The 14,724-nt window shown below is 55.8% G+C and overlaps 1 protein-coding gene across 1 annotated transcript in view; it reads right to left on the bottom strand.

Moving 5' to 3' along the window:
• Positions 1 to 14,724, bottom strand: part of IGF2R (insulin like growth factor 2 receptor) — a 103,076-nt gene that overhangs the window by 14,139 nt on the left and 74,213 nt on the right. The window contains exons 30-38 of the mRNA XM_027972632.2: positions 12,029 to 12,165; positions 10,779 to 10,969; positions 9,079 to 9,205; positions 8,142 to 8,261; positions 7,622 to 7,878; positions 7,128 to 7,346; positions 3,988 to 4,137; positions 1,374 to 1,535; positions 18 to 225 (exon numbers count right to left, since the gene is read on the bottom strand). Coding sequence (XP_027828433.1) covers positions 18 to 225; positions 1,374 to 1,535; positions 3,988 to 4,137; positions 7,128 to 7,346; positions 7,622 to 7,878; positions 8,142 to 8,261; positions 9,079 to 9,205; positions 10,779 to 10,969; positions 12,029 to 12,165 — 1,571 coding nt within the window. The remainder of the gene's footprint in view (positions 1 to 17; positions 226 to 1,373; positions 1,536 to 3,987; positions 4,138 to 7,127; positions 7,347 to 7,621; positions 7,879 to 8,141; positions 8,262 to 9,078; positions 9,206 to 10,778; positions 10,970 to 12,028; positions 12,166 to 14,724) is intronic.

Genomic DNA, 14,724 nt, shown 5'->3' with positions numbered 1-14,724 from the left:
CGCCCGCAAAGACTTACCCGGAGGACAAGTGTCTCCGTTGGCATAACTCAGAATGACGGCTTCGTCCTGATGCCTGTAGTCCAGCTTCATGGACGCCAACCGCCCGAAAGATGCCCCCTTGCTCCCGGACAGCAGGCAGACAGCGCCATCCTTGCAGCCTCCTTCATCCAGGCCTGCGGCTGCGGTGCACACCCCCACACTGTAGGTGTGCGGGCCTCGGGTCACCTGCAGAGACACCGCCCCGTGCTGTGACTGGGTCTCCAGGAGGGGCAAGGCCAGTGCTGGGGCTGGTGGGGGGGGGCGGCGGGGGCACGAGCAGGAAGGTGGAGCTCTGTCCATGGGTCGTGCAAGTGCCTGAGAGCTCACCCTCCTTGGCCCTCCTGCAGAGCACGAAGCCCTGGCCACTCCCGGGCACATCCCTCCTCACCAAGGCCGTGCCTCTTGGTGCAGCACTATAGACCACGCTTCCACGAGGCTCCAGCTGCCTGCCCCCTACCCTAAGCCGCGTCTCCTGCCAGTAACCCCAGAGTGCTGATGACTTGGGACTGAGCACAGAGTGGCCACGACCTAACTGAACATGGTTCTCGCTGGCCACCCTGCCTCTGCAAGCTCTAAGCTACCGCACACCCGTCCTGGGGGCCTGCGCCGAGGCAAGGTCTCTTGTTCTGGGAGCCAGATGGCTGGCACCTGGGCGTACGACTCAGAGCTCACCGCTCCCCGGCTGCCACACGCCAGAAGGCGCCGGGATCTTGTGGGCTTGGCCCACAGCCGTGTGACTCAGTAACATCTACAACACAGGGACAGCTTGGTCCACAGCTGTGTGACTCTGTAACGTCTATGCCACAGGAATGTGGGCCCCAGCCTCTGAAGCACAGCCCCCCGACATTCAGGCTGGGGTGAGAGCAGCCCCTGACACCCAAATGTGTCTCAGGTCAGGGCTGGAGGGCGGTCTCTGGGCAGCAGGCAGAGGCGGAGCCACGTGGGCTCCGCTGGTCCCACCCCCTCGGGCACATGGTCACTCACACAGCCCTGAGCAGCCTCCTGCTCTCCATCCGCAACCTGGAACAGGCCCCGTGACCCTCCTCACTGAATGACTCGCCAAGCCCACGAGAAAGACTCACTCTGAACCGCGGGGCACAGCTAGGGTATAAGCCGTGACTGGTTGGCACACTGTCCAGCGCCCCTGGCAGGCCGAGCCCGCACTGGGGACAGAGTGAGGACCACTCCTGTCCGTCCCCCAGACCCCCACAGTGCCTGAGGGACCGCAGGTTCTCCAGCGCTCATGGAGGCCGCATTGTAACACACAGAGGAGCCTGAGAGCGACGCCAGGCAGCAGGGGCCCCGAGGTCACAGGCTCTGGGGCACAGTGTTACCTTGAAGGTGTTCTTGGAGAGGCTGGACAGGTTGAAGCTGTAGTACAGCTGCTCGTCCGTGAGGGAGCAGCCCTCCGTCTTCACTTCGTCGGGACAGACCAGCGGGGTCTCCCACTCGAACACGAAGTCACAGACGCTGGTCCTCAGCAGTTTTGGCGTCCCCTGTTTTGGGGGGTGGGGGCAGGTGTGAAATCCACGTGGATTAACAAGCACAGTAACCTTCCCGCTTCCCCCACAGGGCTGGGGACCCCTGCCCCAGGCGCTGTGGGCTCAGAGATGCTCCCAGACCAGCAGGGGTCCCAGGTGACCCACAGTGGGCTCTCTCCAAGAGCAGGGAGCCACCGTCTTCGCCAGGGGCGAGCAAGCAGCAGCCCCACAAGGCAGGCCTGCCTGCACCTAACTCCCCTCCGCCCCCCAGGCCCCTGTGTCCCTGCACGTAGCATGCCAGCACTCCAGATCACCAGCTCAGAGAAAAGGTGGGGGGGGTCTTTAAACTTTCCAACAAGGAAGCCTGAGACACCAAAGAGTCTCCGGCGGCAAAGGAGGGAGCAAGCATTTCCTGTACATTCGAGGGGCTGTCCCCACCCACGTCTCTGGAGACTGAGGGGATGTTTATACTGAGGGCGAGACACGATCCAGCCGGACATTCCACAGGCTGAGTATCTAAATAAATATCCATCAACGTCCTCACTGCCTCCCCTCCCTCGTTCCGCGGCAGCCGTAAAAATAGATGAGGAATTTCATTAATTGTTGCTGAGAATGCGTTTTCCTATTAATGTACGTGGAGGAAATATTTCCACTAAAGATAAAAAAATGTAGGGGAAGGAGAGTTCATTAAATGTCTCTCTGAACTGGACCGCACATGCAGCGTGAGATGCCCTGCTTCTGAGCCCCGCCAAACACTCATTGCTCTCAGCACTCCACCACTCTGAGACCCAGCAGAAGTCTGGGGGGCACCTGCGGACACGCGTCCAGACCCCCCCAGACACGCAGACGCACGCACAGAGACAAGAGAGGCTAGCGGGTCACGGCTGCCCGCACCTCGGTCATTCGGGACTCCCCTCCCACTCGGCAACATGTGAACGGGGGCGACATGTTGGTCCAGGAGCTGTGAGGTTTCCATGCAGACGCCCAGGATGGCAGCCCTTCCTGGGAAGGTGGCCGCGAGCCCCTTCCTGCCACCGTCCACTCACCCACATCGCCCATTCCCATCAAAGGACTTGTAAGCTTTCCAGAGTTTAGGAATTTCAGAAGCACAAGTATGGCAGAGGAGAGAGTTTAGAGAATTTCCAATGGACACGTATGCAATGCTATATTTAAAATGGATAACCAAAAAAAGACCTGCTACAGAACACAGAGAACTCTGCTCAATGTTAACTGGCAGCCTGGATGGGAGGGGAGTCTGGGGGGAGAATGGATGCATGTATGTGTCTGGCTGAGTCCCTTCGCTGTTCACCGGAACTATCACAACACTGTTAGTGGCTATACCACTGTGCTGTTCGTCACAAAGTCGTGGCCGGCTCTTTGCGACTCGATGGATCGCAGCGCGTCAGCCCTCCCTGGCCCTCACTGTCTCCCAGAGTTGGCCCAAATTCATGCCCATTGAGTCGGTGATGCCACCTGACCATCTCCTCCTCTTTCCTTAAACAACTACACTCTAATACAAAATAAACGGGCAGCACAGGGGGCTGAGACCCAGGCCGCCAGCACAGAACATTCCGGTGGAGCAGCGGTGGGGACCCCGTGCCCCTGCAGGGCCACGTGACGTCAGGCAGCCCTCCCAGGTCATCACGAAACAGGAGCCGCAAACCACTGGTTTATCTCCTGTTCCCAGATGGAAGGCAAGAGAAAATTTACACGAAACTCCTTACAACAAAACAGCGCTCTTTTTTTACAGGAAGCTGTTTTTTAACTGCACAGAAGAGAAAAATCAATGGCCTCCTTAAAAGTAGATGGTACACTATCGTAGCTACTGAAACTTTTATCCCAAAGGTCTTTCATTTGCTAATTTGTGAAATATGAATTACATCCTGAACGATTACAGCTGCCAAAATGTCTGACTTCCCAACAAGAATAAAGTCAGTAATGTTAAAATTCAAAAAAAGAAAACCAAAGTTGACATTTTAGTATGATGGTAGGCAGATAGCTCAGACAGTAAAGAATCTGCCTGCAATGCAGGAAACTCGGGTTCAACCCCTGGGTCAAGAAGATTCCCTGGAGAAGAGAACGGCAACCCAATCCAGTATTCTTGTCTGGAGAATCCCACGGACGGAGGAGCCTGGCGGGCTACAGTCCATGGGGTCGCAGAGTCAGACATGACTGAGTGACTAACACCTTCTTTCACTTCCAGGCAAAGGTGAAGGCTACTTCTTTGCTCGAGCATTTATTACAACAAGCCTCCTTGTACAAAATCTGCCCTGGTAACTCAGGGAGGGCCTACTTATTGCTAAACTTAGGACCTGAAATGGTTCCACACACGACTGACACAGCACCCGGTGCGCGGCAGGTGCTGTGAACACGGGCAGCCCTCGTCCGAAACAGGCTTCGTGGGCCTCCGGCTCTGGCTGGCCGACCCGCACACCAGCTCCTACCTTGTACGCCAGTGCTCACTTACCATGCTCACGCCCCGCTTACAGTGAAACGTGATCAGTGAGGTGTAGTTGAAATGCCGGTCTGCCAAGCAAGGGGTGCTGCTTTCAAAGTTCAAGTAAACTTCGTTGGCTATGGGGTTGAGGATCGGAGGTCCTGCCACTCGGCCAATATCCTGAACAAAGAGAAAGCAGACGACGTTTCGAGAAGGTAATCGTTCCCCAGGTTAGAGGAGTAAGGGCTGACAGAGAAGTTACAAAAACTGCACGTCCTCAGTTTTGAGGACAAGTAGCACCTAAAGAAACCCCATTACCAGCGGCTCACCCGCAAAGGCCTGACAGTGAGGCACAAAAAAAGAGCCTCACTTGGCCAGACGGCGTCGGCTACAGGAGCAGCAGCGGTGCGCTTCTGCTCAGGGCTGGGCTTCCCTGGGGCTCACATGGTAATGACCTGCCTGCCATGCAGGAGACCCGGGTTCAACCCCTGGGTGGGGAAGATCCCCTGGAGGAGGGCATGGCAACTCACATCCAGTATCCTTGCCTGGAGAACCCCATGGACAGAGGAGCCTGGAGGCTACAGTCCGTGAGGTCGCAGAGTCGGACACCACTGAGTGACTAACGCTTGACTAAGGGACAAATTTATCACCCAGGCATCTACTCAGGGTCCCCTTTCAAAGATTCCAGGCAACAGGAGTCAGGTCACAGTGGGAAAGCTGCTCCGTTCCTGGACCTGCCGGCTGGAGGCAGGACACACACGGCTGCCCCATCTCCTCAGCAGCGCTGAGGCGTGTCCGCGGGGGGCACACAGCACACACTCACACCCCCACCACCTTCTGTGGCTTCGCTCAGCCCCTGGCACACACTGGCTGCTCAGCCAGGGTTTTTGAGCAAATAGGCACAAAAATGAAAGAAATGTGATTGGCCAGGAATGGTGTGTATGTATGTGTGTTTGAGAGATGAGTGTGCATGTGAGATAAACGCATATGTGAGATGAGTGTGTGTGTGTAGGTGAGATGAGTACAATGTGTGTGAGATGAGTGTGATAAGTGTGTGTATGTGGCAAGCGTGTGTGAAATGAGCAAATATGTGAGATGAGTGCATATGTGAGATGAATGTGTGTGTGTGATACGCGTGTGTGAGTGACAGAGATGTGTATATGGTAAGTGTGTGAGAGATGAGTGTGTATGTCAGATGTGTGTGTATCCGATGCGTAAGAGATCAGGGTGTGTGGTGTGTGAGAGATGAGTGTGTGTGAGAAGAGTGTGTATGTGGTGTGTGAGAGATGAGTGTGCGGTGTGTGTGACATGAGTGTGTGTGTCCGGTGTGTGAGATGAGTGTGTGTGCGCGGTGTGAGATGTGTGTATGTGTGGTGTGAGAGATGAGTGTGTGTGTGAGATGTGTGTGTGTGTGAGATGAGTGTGTGTTTGAGATGAGTGTGTGTGGTGTGTGAGAGATGAGTGAGGTGTGAGATGAGTGTGTGTGTGCAGTGAGATGTGTGTGTGAGATGTGTGTGCGATGTGTGAGAGCTGTGTGTGTGAGATGAGTGTTTGTGTGAGGTGTGTGTGTGTGAGATGAGTGTGGTATGTGTGTATGAGATGAGTGTGTGTGTGCGGTGTGTGAGAGATGTGTGTGTGTGTGTGAGATGAGTGTGTGTGAGAGATGAGTATGTGGTGTGTAAGATGAGTGTGAGGTGTGTATGAGATGAGTGTGTGTGTGCGGTGTGTGAGAGATGTGTGTGTGTGTGAGAGATGAGTGTGTGTGAGAGATGAGTGTGTGGTATGTGAGAGGCTGTGTGTGTGAGAGATGAGTGTGTGGTGTGTGAGAGATAAGTGTGCATATGTGGTGTGTGAGAGATGAGTGTATGTGGTGAGAGATGAGTGTATGTGGTGTGTGAGATGAGTGTGAGGTGTGAGATGAGTGTGTATGTGGTGTGAGATGAGTGTGTGCGGTGTGAGATGAGTGTGTGTGATGTGTGAGCTGAGTGTGAGGTGTGTGTGAGATGAGTGTGTGTGTGCGGTAAGAGATGAGTGTCTGTGAGAGATGAGTGTGTGGTTTGTGAGATGAGTGTGCAGTGTGTGAGAGATGTGTGTGTGTGTGGTGTGTGAGAGATATGTGTGTGTGTGGTGTGTGAGATGAGTGTGTGTATGTGGTGTGTGAGAGATGAGTGTATGTGGTGTGTGAGAGATGAGTGTGAGGTGTGTGTGAGATGAGTGTGTGTATGTGGTGAGAGATGAATGTGTGTGGTGTGTGAGATGAGTGTGTGAGTGTGTAAATGAAGCCACACAACATGTTCTATCCACCACGCTGGGGCCACGATGACACACCACCCTCTCTGGTTAGAGAACTGCCTCTATTATTTTTAAACCTGGAAGAAGGTAGCCACACAGGAGAAGACGGCTCCCCGGCTACTGCCAGGAAGGCTGACCACAAGCACTTCCTGCCAACACCAATTGTCCAGGCCCTGCGCTTGTCACACAGCCACGCTCTGGTCAAGCTCACATCACGGCCAACGTTCCCAACCACTGCCCATGTCTCTCCCCACCCGCACCACTGGTAACGTCCATCCATTACAAGGACATCTAGGTCCCTGGGGACCGGACCCACAGTTAAAGCAAGTGAGAAACAGACCACTCCTGGGGCGCATCTCATTTCAAATAACAACGCTGAGAACTGGACAAAACGTGACCATAACTCATGAAGGCAATGCCTGGAGGCCCAAACCTACGCTGGGAAATGCTGGCGTACACCGAAGCTTTCAGGGCAGAATGCTCAGTTATTAGCCAACTGGCTCACGCCCTTAACTATAAACTCATTTACCAAAGAACATGCTTGTATTTCACAAGCTTTTAATGACCCAAGACCCGCACTCAAGCAGACACCAAGCTCCATCAACATCCTTGGGGACTTGTGACCTGATAACAAAAATGCCACAGCTCTGCACACGTGTTCACATTTTCTTCCGTAACTTCTATCACAACAAGTGATAGCTCAATGCACAAACCCTCACATTCCTCTTCCCCTAGCGGACCCAGAATCACAGAGTCCCAACTCACTTCCCCGTTCGTTCTGCCTGAAGACTCTCCACCAACAGCAAGACACACGACATGCCGGGGGGGCTGCTGAAACACCCTGTGGGACGGCCTCTGCCCTCGGGCCCCATACTCACTATCGGGGAGCCGTCCACAGGAACCTTGCACACAGCGGTGCCGGCAGGGCAGGCCACCCCGTGCATGGGGTTGAGAGGCTGGCAGATGTTGATGTAGAAGTCGGGGCTGGTGTCTGAGCGCTCGTCCTCACTCTCATCGTACGCTTCGTAACCCGCGGTGCGGTGGATGAGTGGGGACAGGTCGATGAGGGAGCTGCCGTTCCTCACGGAGCACTCGGTCTATCAGACAGGAAACACGCCTCTATGTTGGCATCTACGACAACTGAGCTCCTGACCACTGACCAGCGGTCACCGCGAGGATTTAGGCTGAACGGGAAATGCGCTAAAGGAGGATCAACCCCACCCCCACCCCCGCCATGTGCTTTACTTTATTTAGCGTCGGGCACTCTGAATCAAGCATTATCGGGGCCACAGGAGTGGATAAGAAGCAGGCAGGGGTGAGCTGGGACCCGAGAGAAGCAGAGGGCCCCTGGGCTGGGCCGCCCCGGACTCACCGTCTGCTCACAGGCCAGGGGCGTGTGCCAGGAGAAGAAAAGCGTGCACGTGCGTTTGTCCAGGGAGATCAGCATGGGCCTGTTGGTGGGCCTGGCCTCGGGCCTGCACACGAAGCTGATGACGCTCTTGTAGCTCTGGCCGGTCTTGGAGGGGCAGGGGGAGCCGTTCTCATACACCAGCTGCAAGACCTGGTCCACGTAGGTCAGCCTCTTGCTCGCCTTGCCCACGCTGATCCTGGTCTGCCCGAAGCAGGCCCCTATGCCCAGCACAGAGCCGGTGGGAAGGACACACAGTCAGGGACCCAAAGCACTTGCTTCCTGCAGACCCAGATGCTGCGAGCCACAGCTGGCACTCCTGGGGGTGCTACCCGATTTCAACAGATGCTACACGTCTAATACTTCACCCCATGGTTATAAATCACCCCCTCACGGCCCCCGCCCCAACCCCAAGAGGGTTGCTGCCGATGAAGGCGTGTGATCTCTTCACCAGAGAGGGGCGTGGAGGGCAGGCTGCACTCACCCACTCCGGAGGCGCAGTTCTCATTCTCCCCACACACACTGAGGAAGACTAGCCCCTTCTCGCTGTAGGCGGCGGTGAAGCCGATCCGGCCGCTCAGAGAGGTCAGGTCAAACAGGTGTCCTGCACGGGGTGGGCAGGGGGACACAGTGACCCCCTCAACCGCCTGCTCAGACACAGATCCCACGGGCCATCTGGCCCTGGATTCCTCGTGATAAATCTTCCCCCTTCACCGGCCGGGCCCTGAGAAGCTTCCTGACCCGCTAGAGAGTATTAGGGGGGAGGTGGAGCATCCTCCTGGGGCTGGCCCTCAGCAGCCCCTGTGATTCGGGGTGGGGGGAAGTTGGGGAGGCCACGACAGCACTTCCGGCTGCCAGAGAAGCACCCTGCGGCCTCCCAGGTCCCCAGCGCTGAGACTGAGCAGTTTCCTGGGTGTCCCCCCGCCCTGCCCCCTGCCCAGATTAACGCTGAAAAGGAACAGGAGATCGACTCCACCTCCACAAGCCAAGAGCCAGGGATCGACAGCCCCAGAAACAAGGGCAGTGGGAACACAGGTCTCAGGGGGACAGGCGGTCTCCTCCACTGAAGGGGACTCCCCATTCGACAGCAGCCCGCAGAGCCGGCACAAAAGGCCAGCGTCCACCTCCAGACAGGACACTGTCTGCTCCTCAACTTCATCCGGAGCCTCTCATCACGCTGGGGTCCGGGGCGGGAGGTGCGGATCCCTCACGGCAGCGGTGGGGTGGGGCGCGAGAGGCCGGTGGGGGGTCCCTCACTGCGGGGGCAGGGTCCCTCACTGTGGGGGCGGGGCAGGGGAGGCCAGCGGGTCCCTCACCGCGGAGGCAGGGTTCCCCACCACGGGGGCGGGTCCCTCACCGCGGGGGCGGGGTCCCTCACCGGGGGGACAGGGCTGGGGAGGCCGGCGGGGTCCCTCACTCACCCGTGGCGGGGTTGGTGACCTGGCAGTCGTCGTGCACGTTGCTCTTCACCGGGCAGGCGGCGGCCGTGGGCCAGGAGAAGGTGTACTCGCAGTCCTCCACCGCACTGATGAACATGGGCCTGGAGTTCTAAAAACGAGCAAAAACAAAGATGGCTGCCGACGGGCCACAGGGAACAGCGCCGACCCAGTCAACAGAAGCTCCGCTGCGCCGCCTGTGACTCGTCCGTCCCGGGGTCTTCGTGGGACAGGGGCAGGTTCAGAAAAGGCAAGGGGTCAGCGTCTGCTCCTGAGATGCCCCTGAGGGCCCTGACACACACAGGACGAGACGAGGCCTGAGATCCACGCGGGGGCCAGGGGCATGTCCTGCAGCCAAGCGGTGAGATGGCGCGCGGGGGACCAGGAGGGCAAATGAATGAGGAAACCAGAGGTCATGTCCTGAAAACCGGAACTGAAGTTTGTTACCGGGGACAAAAGGGGAAGTGCCGCCAGGAGGACTAGTGAGAGCTGTGAACTCACCGACCCCTGCACCGCTCGGGCGCGGAGACTCCCCGCCTTTCAGACGTGCCTCATCCACATGGCTCAGGCCAGACTGGTGCAGCAGGACCCTTCTCCCCAGACAACCCAGACCCAGGCACCCACGTACAGAGTCCTCAGGAGCCCCTCAACTGTCCTGCTAAGCCATACGCCTCTCTGCTCAGTCACACAGGGAGTCTATGGGGACCCAGGGTGTCTGCACCCCAGCAGCTTGGGGGTCCAGGCTCAGCCTCGCATGGTCTCCCAAGGAGAACCTCAGCATCCACCCCGTCCAGAGGGGCAGGCCTCAGGCCCCCAGGCGCCTCTCCCTGGGGCTCCCTCACACGCAGTTGGACGGTGACACTGAGTGGGCTAGTTCAGCCTGTCCTCATGGCCCGTAGCCACAACCCTCATCTCCCACAAAAGCACCTTCATCTCCCAGATGGAAATGTCCCCATGGTAAAAAAAACAGTCCAAGAAGACAATTAATTCTGTACCCACCTCCACACTGCACAGACTAACCCTCTGGGGAAGGGACTGCCCAGAGATGAGACAGGACGTCGGCTCTCATGCGCCAACCACAAGCCAGCAACAGGGCCCGGAGCCTCAGGTCTCTCCTCTCTAACCTCGTGGGAGCTCGTGTTGGTAACAAGTGACCAGCTCAGAGGGATGAAGGGACTGGGGTGCACGGTCAGGAAACGCGAGAGCTGGCTTGGAACCTGCTGTTTTTACCCCCGAAAATGAAAGGCAGGTTGGCAAATGGCAGTTCTCTCTCCAGCCTCCAGGGGGCTGAGTAAGACTTTCACGATGAGTCACAGTCGTGTCGGACTCTCTGCAACCCCTCAGACTGTAGCCCACCAGTCTCCTCTGTCCATGGGATTCTCCAGGCGAGAATACTGGAGTGGGTAAGCCATTCCCTTCTCCAGGGGATCTTCCCAGTCCCGGGACTGAACCTGCAGCTCCCACACTGCAGGCAGATACTCGCCCACTAAGCCACCAGGGGAGCCCCTAACTCAGGACATTGAATTGCCAGGGTGGGCACCCGGGATCATAGGCCCAAGGCCGCACTGCCTGAGCCCCGTTAGGCTGGGTCACCCTGTGGGCTTCACCGCGCACCGGAAGGAAGTGAGACGTCAGTCCTTCTGACTCAGGACCCACGCCGGGGTGGACACAGCTGGGTCACTCACCACGTGGCTCTCACTGCAAGTGAAGCGGATGGTGGTTGACTTCTTCCGAATCTGGTCTGGACACAAGTCGCCGTCGACGTACTTCAGGAGGATCAAGCCCTGGCTCCACTGAGGACTGTCCCGCACCCTGCCCAGGTTCACAGGCTTGGGGCCGCCCAGCAGACACACAGCTGCCTCCGGAGGACATGGATCTGCAGCACAAGCAAAGACGATTAAGAGCAACCACCGGCCGCTTTCCAGACTAGGACTCACAAGGCACCTAACGTCCGTCACGTGACACATTTGACTCTAACGATCACTCCAAAATACCAGTGATTCCCATCATTTAAGTCAGATGCTGATGACACCACGAGCTCTCATAGCATGAAACTATTTTACCACAGATGGACTGGGGGAGTGGGGGGGTTAGATGTGGAGAGTCAGGAGAATTCAAGACAGGATGGCCTCAATTTTTCTGACCCCCAAACAGGATGAAGCTGAGAATACCCAGACTGAGCCCACAGGACGTTGCAAATGACCTATGTTCACGTGCTATCTTTATTTCAGAAGTCACCAAGAACTGCGCCAACTTCCCAGTCTTGGAAATGTCCGAGTCACCTGCCCTGGGGAAAGAACGGGTGGGCCCCACTTCATGGACTGAGAGTGTTGGTCACCAGGCTGGCCAGCACACAAAGCAAAGGGAAGTGGGCCATGCCCACACAGCATGCAGCAGAGAAAAATCACTCAAGATGTGAGTGGGGCTGCATAGACCTGCCAGGGAGACAGAACAAGCTCCGTCTTCAGGATCCTAGCAGGCTGAGGCGGGCATCGGGGTCTCTCTGGGTTGCTGCTCCTAATACCCTGGGTCCAACCAGCTCTCACCTCATCACTGGCCCCAAGGGTCTGGGTGCATCGTATCAGGACCCCCACCCGCTTTACTATCAGTAAATACAGAGGGTTGTGCCCGCACAGCCATTCCCTGCCTTCTGATCTCCTGGCCTGACCTCAGCCACCACCATGATTACCTCCCGCGACCTCCATCTCTTGGCACTTCAAACAGGTCCTCACGCTCCCAGCACGCCTTCAGCACTGACTTACCCTGGACCACACCAGGGCCTGGTCATCAAGACCCGCAAGTCCTCCTTCCACTTTCAGGCTAATGTGTCCCTACTCCCATGTCGGAGTGATGTGACTTCAAAGAATCCGTCCTGACTCCCTCTCTCCCCCGCCAAACTCCCTACGAGCCACGAGCCGCCGTGCCCCCCACTCACCCGAGCCAGCCTGCGGGGACAGAGACTTGCACACGTTGATGAGATAGTGCTCGGTGGACCCCGTGCCCGTGACAGCCTCCCAGTTGTCGCTGTACCGCGACAGGGACGAGAGGTCATAAGTGTTCCCATCCTCGTTTCTGCAGGGAAAGAAAAAGTGCCACGGTGAGGTGCAGCCAGATTCTGACTCGGTCTTGAGCACCCCGGCTGGAAAGGCTCAGTGCACAAGAGTGTACTCCTGACACCCCAGGGCAACAGACCCTACCAGAGGCTGGACTTGACCCCTGGGGTCTCCCAGCTCCAGGCGGAATCAGCAACAACACAGCCTGAGCTCAGGAAACGCCAAACCTTGGCGCAACGAAATTATGTACTCAACAACAATAGAAAAAAGCAAAGCATAAGTGTGCGCCCTGCTCAGGGCGGTGAGGAGACAGGTGAACAGACGGCTGAGACACGCAGCTCCCCGGGCATCCCGGCCAAGCCACCTGCTGTCCAAGCCGGAGGCCCCCAGCGGTCCCCGAAGTAAATTGGGCTGGCGTTGACCTCCTCGGGGGAAGGTTTACTTCCTGCACAAACCCCAGGCAGGGACAGGTACCGAGAGCCAGGCCTCTGTCAGGTGCAGAGTCAAGGCTGAGAAAGACACACAGTCTGCCCACGGGGTCCAAGTCAGGTGGAGACGCAGGACAGCTAGAGACACCACTTAACCTGAGGAGACTAGAGTCAGCCATTTGTTCACAAACTACACACCAGAGGGGGTGGTGCTGTGTTGATGGAAACGGATAAAAATCGCCCATCCTATGAAGTCTGAAGAGGCCACGGGTAATTTTTTTTTTTTTAATGTACAGAATAACAGATGGTAATCAGAGTGAAGAGAAAAAATAAGGCAGGGAAGGGAATATGAAGTTTGAGAGGGGAAAGACGAAGTGAAATTTTTAGACAGTGGCCAGAGAAGGCCTTTCTGAGAAGGCCATCTCTGAATAAGCTCAGGATGATGCGGAAGAGCCCGCCCCACAGGCAACCGGGCAGGGGGAGCAGAGGGAATCAGGGGCCTGGGGCACAGAACGCCAGGGTGTCCACAGGAAAACACGGGGCCCCATGTGGCTGGGGCAGAGCAGACAGGAGCCGTGGCACAGTGGGGGCTGAGGCTGGCAGCAGGGCAGGGGGTGTTCCAGCCCCAACCAGCCGACTTCAGCTGGTAGCTCCAAGCAACACGGGGGCTTCATCGCATCACGGGGTCGTGACAAGATAGGCCTGGGCTAACTTACAATCTCCCAGGACCACTCTGGTCTACAGCCATACCACTCTGAACACACACTTGGTCTCGTCTAATACGACCTCTAACCCCTGTGCAGGGCCAGTCCACCATGGCCAGGGGATCACTGAGGGACCGCTGCACCCATGCAGGGGCAGACGGGGATGGTCTAAACCGGGGTGGGGGGAGGGCAGTGCTGCTTCTGGAAGACAGAACTCTAGGTACTTTGAAAGTTGAGGGACCATTAATGGGATGAGAGAGAAAGAATGGGGCAGGCATTAATATCTGCATCTGTGGGAGACACAGACATTTGCAGAAGCTGATCCTCGAGAACTTCATATAACGGGTATTTACTGTAAATGGTTAAAGACCTAAAAGAAGAAACTGCAACTATAATAAAAGAAGGGGGGCGGAGTGGAGAGAAGAAATGATGAAATGGAGGAAGAAATGAGAAAGAGTACCAAACAGAACTCAGTCATGAAAATTAAAAAGACAACGAACAGGCAGAAGAGCAAATCGAATCAGCTGATGAGAGAATCAGTTAATGGGAAACAGATCTAAGGAAACAGAAAACGGTACAAAAACAGATTAAAAAAACATTCAAAATATACGGTGCATACAACAGGCAAAGTTTAAGATATGATTAATAAAAGGCCCAGAACAAAAGGCACAGACTAGGTTAGAGGCAACCTTCAAAAACACAGTCACTGAAAATATCCCTAACTGAATAACAGGCATACATCTTCAGTTTTAGAAAGTACCACCTTCCAAGCAACATAAATAACAAAGCCACGCGTAAGCAAAACAGACTGAGGCCACAGAACAAAGCCAAGAGAACATATACAGAAAAGGCAGGTTATCTACCCAGGAATGGAACTAGGACTGAAAGGCCAGATTCCCTAACAGCGGCCCTAGACGGATTACCTCCTAAGGGCTGGTGCACACACACGTAAGTGTTCACCTGGACTTCTGTACCAAGCGAGTGGTGATAAAACTCAGCCTTTTCACATGAGGACCAAGATTAACTCCACACACTCCCTACTGGTATAGGACCGCCAGTGTTACGGTATGGCTTGGACCCCAGGACCAGCTGCAACAGCCTGAGGAGCCAGGGTCGGAAGACACACTAGTTCCTTCCTAGTCCCATGTGGGACATCCTGGCACAAACTCCCTACCCCAACAGAGACCAGAGGCAAGCAATCTGCAAACAAGCGTGCTGCGTAGCATCATACTAAACTTAGAGAATGAAAATCAGGTCAAAAGGAAAGGGTACAATGCAAAAAGGAAGAGTAAGCCAAAGAAACAGAGATATTTCTGTTCATTTTCAAAGGAAGAAATCTATATAGTCAAACAACCAATGAGTATTTTTTAAAACCACAACTTACAACTTATGTGAGAAGGAAAAAAAAAGTCAGAATTAAAACACTAGCCCACAGTCCTGTGGAGT

The sequence above is a fragment of the Ovis aries genome, chromosome 8 (assembly GCF_016772045.2).
Source record: "Ovis aries strain OAR_USU_Benz2616 breed Rambouillet chromosome 8, ARS-UI_Ramb_v3.0, whole genome shotgun sequence".
In the NCBI taxonomy this organism is placed as follows: Eukaryota; Metazoa; Chordata; class Mammalia; order Artiodactyla; family Bovidae; genus Ovis; species Ovis aries.
Note: the sequence above shows the minus strand (reverse complement) of the source record. Positions and strands in the feature narration are given on the sequence as shown.